Raw genomic sequence first — 9,700 nt, 5'->3', positions numbered from 1 at the left:
TTTACTATATAAGCCTGACTATTTCACCTAGATGACCTAGGTAACTCGATCTTAATCCTGAGCTAACTATGAACTTCTGTTTATTCGGGATTACCTTTAGATTTGCATAGGTGAGAGTTAGCTCAACAACGCTGGCTCAATAAGATCCCCATTTCAGGATTAAGACCTAATAGATAGCTGGGAACATAGGGTGCAAGACGAAGTTCACGCCTACCCGATTTAGGGATAGAAGAAAAGTTGTTCTCTCAGGTACTGAATCCAGGTCTTGAACAAGGGGCCTTACCCTCTCACTGGGCTGAAAGTAGGGTTGGCAAAATTCCCTGCGGGGTCGGGGCAGGGAATCCCCAGTTTAACCGGGGATGGGGTCAGACTGGGACCCCGTTTAGTAGGGAATCCCCGCGGGGAATTAGTAGGGGAATCCCCAAAGGGAAACGGGGAATGGGGCCCCATAGGGACCCCGTTTCCCCGACGGGGAATCCCCACCCTCGTCCCCGCCTTCAAATGGCAGGGACGGGGGTAGGGATGGGGGGAATTTTCCCCACAGGACTAGGGACGGGGACCCTCCCCCGCCCTGGCCCGGCCCCATTGCCAACCCTAGTTGAGAGAGTTTGGTTTAATGATTGGATCACAAACCAGTTGTTCATTAGAGGATCAGTAGGAACTTGAGGAATAAGACGTAATCTCAGGGGTAAAATAGATATTTGACCCAACCGTTATTACGAACAACCCGTGAAGGGTCGACTTGCTGATTATGGTTAAATCATGTGGACATGATATATCTACAGTGAGGGAGTGTAACTATGGGCTTTAGTGGAGTGACCTATTAGTTAATGAATGGGGATTAATTTGGTCTAATGAGTTTAGCCCATTAATCTCAGGTCATTGAAGCCTATAATTTGTAGATCCGCGAGGTCCCCATTCTACCTCGTAATGGACTAGCTCTAGAATAGCGTGATAAGTTAATTTAAAACGTTCAAATTAGAATTAAGGGAATTAGTAATTATATGAGATATAATTACGTGTTTAATTTGAGAATTAAACAGAATAGGAGAATTTATTTAGTTTTTAAAATCAAAATAGATTTTGTAAAAACCAAGTTTTGATTTTTGGTAAAATTGAAAAATTGAAAATCAAAACACAAAATGGAAAAATCTTGTTTTCCATTATCCATCCGAGCTGCAACTCATGCAACTCTCTCCCTTGCATATTGATCTGCAATATAATGAAGAGTTTAGAGTGAAATTCGGGCATGCAATCAAGAGAGAATTTTAGAGAAAATTTGAGTTGAAGAAAGAGTTCTTCAACAAGATTGCGCATTTCTCCTTCATCCTTTGATTCAAGCTTGTTTTAAGTCTCACAACACAATCTAGAGCACCAAGAGAATAATGGGGAAGATCTTGAGGTGGTCTGCAACAAGAATTGGAAAAGATTGCAGCTGGAGAACAAGCTTTGAAGAAGTTCTACAAGAGGTATGTCTTGAAACTCACTTGTTTTCTTCAAGAGCATGCTTTATATTTTGCCAAAATTAATGAATTAGAGTGCTTAAATGATCCTTGTGCTTTCGTTCTTGCTAATACATTCCTACAGAAGAAGATTATAAAAATTATACAGGTTTGCAAGAAAGAAAATCAAACATGCATGAGGAAGAACAGAGACAGATTTAATAACATATAAATTGATTATTTAAAAAAAAAAACTCATTCAAGTAAGTGGAACAATAGACAATAGGAACATAAAAATCATCAAGGTTTACTTTAGACAGTCCAAAATCGGAATCACAAAAAGAACATTCAATAGTCCAGAATCAGAAAATCAAACAACGAAGGAAGAACATCAAACATCTTGAAGGAATAATATCAAACATGCATAAGGAAGAACAGAGATGGATCTAATAACACATAAATAGATAAAAAAAAATTATCAAGGTTTTCCTTTGGACAGAAGGAATCGGAATAAAAAAATATGAATAATATCAAACATGCATGAGGAAATTAAGACGGATTTAACACTAATCGTCAGCGTAGAACAAGGTAATCGCAAAAAAAAAAAGTAGATTTGCTAAAAAAAAAACCTAGATCTACTATAAAATAAAAAAATATATAAATATCGTTAGATCTACAATAAAATTGTTCGAAATCGGAGAATAGACATACAAAGAAGCCAAAAAACCCAATCAAAATCAGAGAAACGAAGAGACGTACAGAGAAACAAAAAAAAAATACACGGAGGAACTAAAGCAGAGAAAGAATAGATGAAGAGAAATACAACTCATTCTAGCTGGAGAAACGAAAGACATACAACCCATTCCAGCCGGAGGGAGAACGAAGAGACCAGAGAACGAAGAGATCAGACGAAGAAGAGAACCCAAACGATGGAAGAAAGGAGAAAATGAGATGAGAGAGAGTGTGATGATTAATTACACGTGACAGAAGAAAGAGAGGGGGCTGAAGAATAGACATGCAAAATGGGGCGTGAAACGAGGGAGTAAAACAGTGAGTTGAAAAACTCACCGGTTTCAAATTTCATCACCATCAAACACCGGGTGGGCTTACCCAACTCAAGCCCATCATCAAACAACCCTTTAATGATTTCATTTAAATCATATTTAAATGAAACATCTCTCACATAACTTATAATTTAAATTAAATTAAATTATTAAATAATTATTTAATTATATAATTAAATAATTACTAAATTAAATATCAAATATTTAACCTCCATTTGAATGATATTCAATTGTATTTCTCTCGTAACCTATAATTTTAATGTGCATCAAAGACACATTAATTTTAACATATAGTTTTAATATGAATCCAATTCACATTAAATTAATATTTGAACTCCTTCAAATATTTAATTCCCATAAATTAATTTTGAGTCATATCCAAAATTAACCTTATATTATAAAGTTTAAATAAAATATAGACTTTATATTGTATTGTATCATTATACATTATATTATTTCCTTAAGTGAATTTGAACATTTCAAACTCAATTCAAGACATAGTTATCTCAATTCCCTTTACGAGCTAGGAAGATGGTCTCATAGACCTACAAATCAGAAGCTCCAAAATTAATTGGCTACTCTCGTTAACCAAATTAATCAATATTTGTTAACTGTAGGTACACTCCACTAAAACCCAATAGCTACACTCTTCTCACTGCAGATATATTTATGTGACCACGGATATAAACTAATAACAACTAGTTAGTCCTTCACGAGTGTTCGTAACACCAGTTAGGTCCAATTTACCGTTTTACCCCAGGGTTACCTCTGTATCCTTAAGTATCAATACTCATCTAATGAACAACCTGTTTATGGTTCAATCATTAAACGGATTTATTCTCTACAATCAAATTACTTATAAACCTAGGACTAACCTGATCGTCGGAGTATGTGTGGCTTGATACCACATTAATGTTTAATTTTTCTTGTCTTGCAAGCATTGGTGCAATTTCTCTTATAAAATACAAATTTACCGTTAATCTATTTTTTGGTATCAACACAATATATAAGTCAAATTGCAATTTTGGTCCCTATGATTTAAAAAAAGTTAATTTAATCCTATAATTTGTTATTAGAGTTTAGTTCTAACAGTTTGCTAAAATCCTTATAAAGAGTCCCTAAGATAGTGACTATTTATTAGAGTTTTATCCGATGATAGAGATTATATATATAGCTTTATCAAACTATAAAAATTAAATTCTAACCTTTAAAATTATATAAGGACTAAACCTAACTTTCTATCAACTATAAAGCTCAAATTTATAATTTAAACCCATATATATTGTTGTTGGGACTTTCCGTTAAGTGTATATTAAATTTTGCTTTCTTTTGAGCCTCCATATTTTACTATTTTTGCAAAATCTAAAAGTTGTTGATCCTTTTGCAAACTCCAATTAATTTTTGCTACTTTCGCAAGCATTCTTTTTTCCCTCTCATTTAACTTTTTTTCCCCTTCCAATCTAAAATGCAATATCTATTATTATTATTTGATCTAGTTTTTTAAAATAAAGTTTTATAGCCCTTTTCAAACTTTAAAAGTTTCATTTATTCCTTTATTTCTCAGTGATGTTCTATTTATATCTCCAAAACTCTCTCTACTTGTTTCCTTCCAAAACTCCCTCAATTATGTTCTATTTATATATCCAAAAAAGAAAGATAATTTTGAAAAAGACTTGGCGAGTTAACCCATGGTTAAAAATTTTATTTTGAAAAAGATGGAACAAATTTTCAATTTTTTTAAAACAAATTTATAGAAAATTCGTAAAAAAATTCCAATAATTTAGAATCTCAAAGCACAACCCAACACAAATTTCTTTTGTCCACAATCACGAGACGATCTTGCAAAGTAAAAACTTTAATGGCGATGGAAGTGATGTCCACTAACAGAGCATCCATTCCAAAGAGAAGGAAAATGTGTACACACACGACGACAACAGCATATGTTTAATTTAAAATTTAGTTAACTCAAAAGAAAAACAAATTTACAGCAAAAATCCTTCGAAAAGCTGCATGGAACGTTGAAAACCGGGGCCACCAATGAACAATCGCGTCAAATTAGCGATATGTTATCACTACACACTCCCAAACCCACTTTTATTCCTCTCTCCGCCATTTCTTCCGGCGAGAAAGCATCTTCCCTTTTACTCCTTTTCACTATATCGGCCATCTTTTCGTCTTCCTCATTGATTCCTCTCTAATGCTCCTCCGGATGACTGACCAGTTTTGTTCTCTTAGATTCTTCCCGTTTCTCTAGCGGCAAGTACTGGGTTTCATGCCCCATTTCTGATTTATTGGCTTGCCGGCGTCAGTTCTTCAGATGGGTTGCTCCCAGTCGAAGATCGAGAATGAAGAAGCGATTGCGCGTTGTAAAGATCGGAAGATTCATATGAAAGATGCAGTGGCAGCGCGTAATGCTTTTGCGGCTGCTCATTCCGCTTATGTCATGTCTTTGAAGAACACTGGAGCTTCTTTGAGTGACTATGCTCATGGAGAAGTTCAGAATCCTCAATTGCTCAATGGGTCTGCTCAATCGAACCCGAAAATTGATTCTGTTGCAGCGTCTTATGAGCCCCTAGTTCCGCCACCACCGCCTCTTCCGAATTTCCCTTCTCCTCTTCATAGGGCTGCTAGCATGCCGGAGATGAGCATTCCCAAGTCCGATCTGAAGCCGGTTGGCCCCATTATCGAGGAGGATGAAAATGAATCTGACAATGAGAGTTCTATTGGTTCGTTGAGGAGGAGGAGAAGTAAAAAAGGCAGCGGTGGTGGTGCGAGCAGCCGAATTGGGAATACAGAGCTTGATGATGAATTAGAAGGTCCACCGCCGCCAGTGCCGCCGCCGCCGTCTAACACGCCACCGCCAATTGTGAACCGGCCTCCGCTACCGGCACATCAACAAGATTCGACTTACGATTTCTTTTTTGGTGTGGACAGTATGCCTGGTCCGAGTTTGAGTGAGGCTGAGGAGGAGATTGAGCGTGACCCTTTTGATAAAAGTCCTGAAAGAGAGGACAATAATGAAATGGAGAATCAAAGAGGAGGAAGCAACGAAGCTGAGGCAGTGGAGCCACCGCCGCCGCCTGCTGTGGCAGAACCATCAGCCATAACATCAAAGAGCTTGAAGAAGGTGGGAGGTATGGGTTCCATGGAGGGCAGGAGGATGAATGAGGCTAAATTTAACTTGTTGCAGATATTTGTGAATCTTGATGATCATTTTCTCAAGGCTTCTGAGAGTGCCCATGAAGTATCCAAGATGCTTGAGGCTACACGACTACATTATCACTCAAATTTTGCTGACGGCCGAGGTATTAGGATCCCTTGTTTTTATCTTTCAAGCATGTTGAAGGTCTCTAGTAGAATAACTTCGTAACATGATGTTAATTGCATGAAAGCTATTTGGGTCTCTTTTTTTTCCTGTCTAAATCTTTGCCTAGCTTGGGGTGCCTCGATATTGGTTTCGATTCTAAGAATTTACGATCACTGCTCCACTTTATGTATGCTTGGAGGAAGGCAAACGAAGCTTGTGGGGTGAAGTTGCTTATGTTAGGAGTTGTTATAGTATTTAGATGATCAAATTTACCATAACCCGTTAACTTAAACTTTTAGATTTAGTGGTAATTTAATAGCATAGCATAATGTCTTGTATTCAAACTCTTGTAATGTCATTTCTACATTAGTATAATTAAATTGACTGCGATCCATCAACTAAGCTCTTGAGTTTAGTGGTGATTTAATGGGAGTGGACAGTGTTTCTCGTGGTGTTGGCCTAGAATTGGAAAGACTAGGCCTCTTGAAGAGCTTGAGTAGTTTGTATTCTGTTTTACTGAGGCCTATCATTCTCCATCCCCATATAGGTTCCCTTTAAGATATTGTGGGGCTTTGCTTGTATTTATTGTTCAGATTACTGAATAACTCGGCGTGCTTTGCTGTTTTCTTATCAGGGCATATCGATCACTCTGCTAGAGTGATGCGTGTTATTACATGGAATCGATCATTTAAAGGACTTTCTAATATGGATAATGGAAAAGATGATTTCTATGCAGAAGATCAAGAAACTCATGCCACCGTGCTTGATAAACTCCTAGCATGGGAAAAGAAGTTATATGATGAAGTGAAGGTACATTCAAGTCTGGTCTTTCTTATTGTTCTTCCTATGTTTATGTCGATTCTCTTTTAAATAGATGAAGTCCATGAAAATTTGTGATTTTGCTCTCAATTAATTAGATTTTATTGTCAACGGATATTGTTATCATTTGTGTCTATGATGGAACTCATTTTCATTGTGATGCTAAAAAGGAAATAACTATTTTTTATTAACTGAATTTTATTTGTGATCATTATTTTTCAATAGGCAGGTGAGATTATGAAATTTGAGTACCAGAGAAAGGTCGCTGCATTGAACAGGCTAAAGAAACGAGGTTCTAATCCAGAAGCGTTGGAGAAAGCAAAAGCAGGTGTGAGTCACCTGCATACAAGATACATTGTTGACATGCAATCATTGGATTCAACTGTCTCGGAGATTAATCGTTTGCGAGATGAACAGTTATACCCAAAACTCGTTCAGCTTGTTCATGGGTAAGTTGTATTTTATTTTATTTATATCTGTTTATGGGTAAGTTGTATGAGGTTAGAGCTAGTAGCATGTCTAAATCCCATACCTTCCTTTTACTGTAACATTTGCATTTTAGCATGTGATGCTGATAACTTTGAGTAAAAACAATCCACAGATGCTTTGTTTGAAGCATCTTCGAATTAATAAATAGAACCCTTTGTCTCCAAAACATGAGCTTTGGGGCGGTTGCAGACTTTATAAGAATAGGCCTAACTATGCATTTTAGTATGTGATGCTAACTTTGAGTAACAACAATCCACAAATGCTGTGTTCAAATCTTCGAGTGAGCTTAATAAGTAAACCCTTTGTCTCCAAAACATAGAGCTTTGGGGTCGGGCACAGACTTCATAAGAATAGGCCTAACGTATGTGATGAAAAAAACTACTTGATTTCAATTTCACTTGCCTTCTTGCTATTATGTTAACGATTAAGTATAAAATCTTCCTAATGATTCAGTTAATTTTTATGTTAATGATATGGATGGAGAGAGACAATAGAAATATAGTTGCTTTTACTGTGCTAGATACTGTATTTATTGAATAGATACAAGGACATCTTTACTTTGCAATGCATAAGTATATTAAGTTCTGACTAAACACTGGCATGAGGCAGTTCTCTGAAAAGTGAAAAGTGTGGAATTTGGCTTTATCTGTGAGAACCATTGCCGAAGCCTTGGCATGCCTGCCAAGCTTTGACTAGTACACCATTGCTGTCTAAAAAATGGTGCCCCATCTCCTTTTTCTTATGAATATCTTCAGCTTGAGCTTATTGGAAAAATTTCTAGTACTCCGCACTACCTCCATTAATTGTTTACCTAGAATTTAAGAATTATGTGGAGTCTATGAAATAAATAAATAATAAATTAATACATCAATGTGTCAAATTATGAATGAGAGTAACAAGTATTACTCTAATATTAGAAATGTTCACGAGCCATCGAATTATGAATGAGAGTAGTAGGTAGTATTTGAAAATTTCTCGAACTTATTGGATATCCATACAACTGTTAAAATGATTGTAATATCAAATGTGTTAGAATATTGCTGATATAGATACTGTAGCATTGGTGAAAATTGGGTTATCTTAATGGACTACTCGACAGGTTTTGATCCATGAAGAATGTGGTAAACCTATATTTGTTGTAGTTAAAGATTAACTTTAGTCTCGAGGTAGGTTCTAACTAGATTTTGGTTAACTTGATATATCAGATATCCAATTTGATTGATTCCTAAATCTCGTTATACTTGTTCTTTCCCTAAGATGCCTCCATATATTCGCCACTGCAGTGGTTGTTAGCACCACAAATAATTTTTAATGTACTGCAGGATGATGTTGATGTGGGACACAATGCGAATGCACCATGAAGAGCAATTGAAAATTGTGAGTGCATTGAGATATCTGGATCTCTCTCAATCTCCAAAAGAAACTAGTCTGCATCACCATGAGCGTACAGTACAGCTCTGCAATGTCGTGAGAGAGTGGCATTCACAGTTCGAGAAGCTAGCGCTCCGTCAGAAAGACTATGTTAAATCATTAAACAGTTGGTTGAAACTAAATCTAATTCCTATAGAGAGCAGCTTGAAAGAGAAGGTTTCTTCTCCACCAAGAGCTCAAAATCCACCCATTCAGAGACTCCTCATTGCTTGGCACGACCAACTCGACAAACTCCCAGACGAGCATCTTAGAACGGCAATATCCAGTTTCAGTGCGGTGATAAGTACTATTATGCTGCAGCAGGAAGAAGAGATGAAGCTGAAGTTAAGATGCGATGAGACCGAGAAAGAGCTCGAGCGGAAGCAGAGGCAATTTAATGACTGGCATTACAAATACCAGCAACGAAGAATGCCTGACGAGTTGGACACCGAGAAGTCTGAAGAAAACTCACAGGACGCCGCGGTTACAGAGAGGTTAGTTGTGGTAGAGTCATTGAAGAAGAAACTGGAGGAGGAAAAAGAAACACATGCGAAGCAATGCCTTCATGTGAGGGAGAAATCATTGGTGAGTCTTAAGAATCAATTGCCTGAACTCTTCAGGGCATTGTCAGAATTTTCTTCCGCGGGTTCAGAGATGTACAAGAACTTGAGGCTGATTTGTCAGGTCAAATAGATTGGAAGCAATGGCCCAGCAAGAGACTTTCCTTGTAACTTTTGTATAATTTCCTATGCGTTATTATTTACATTAAAACAAATCTTATGGAATTTTCAAAAAGCTTTGGAGCTCTTCTATGAGCCTTGTTTGTTTTATGTTTCGGCTGACCACCACCCAAAAACTAATGAATAGCCATGTATTTGTCCTGTTATAACTATTCCGATCAAAATGATTACATGATGAAGTAATATATTCTTTCATGTATATATGTGATCTAGACGATAGATGTGAGATGCCATGGTTTAATGGTGAAGATATGTTTAAGCATACAATCTCACATTTTGTCCCTTAAAATTTTTATAAATTCTTTTTTTTTTCTTTGTAGATTGTTACAAGTATTCAAATCAAATAATGGGAAAGATTATTTCATTAATAAGAATCTTTTTAAATGTTTTTTTTTTCTTTGTATTAAACTAAACTATAAATTTTACATG

General features: G+C 36.5%; 1 protein-coding gene across 1 annotated transcript; it reads left to right on the top strand.

Moving 5' to 3' along the window:
- Positions 1-4,455: 4,455 nt before the first annotated feature.
- Positions 4,456-9,451, top strand: LOC120082955 (protein ALTERED PHOSPHATE STARVATION RESPONSE 1-like). The gene is made up of 4 exons (XM_039038400.1): positions 4,456-5,811; positions 6,448-6,623; positions 6,858-7,081; positions 8,444-9,451. Exons 1-4 carry the CDS (start codon positions 4,824-4,826, stop codon positions 9,222-9,224), a joined length of 2,169 nt encoding a protein of 722 aa, XP_038894328.1. The 5' UTR covers positions 4,456-4,823; the 3' UTR covers positions 9,225-9,451.
- The last annotated feature ends 249 nt before the right edge of the window (positions 9,452-9,700 follow it).

This window comes from Benincasa hispida, chromosome 1 (assembly GCF_009727055.1).
Source record: "Benincasa hispida cultivar B227 chromosome 1, ASM972705v1, whole genome shotgun sequence".
NCBI classification, from domain to species: Eukaryota; Viridiplantae; Streptophyta; class Magnoliopsida; order Cucurbitales; family Cucurbitaceae; genus Benincasa; species Benincasa hispida.
This window is presented reverse-complemented; position numbering and strand designations above follow the sequence as displayed.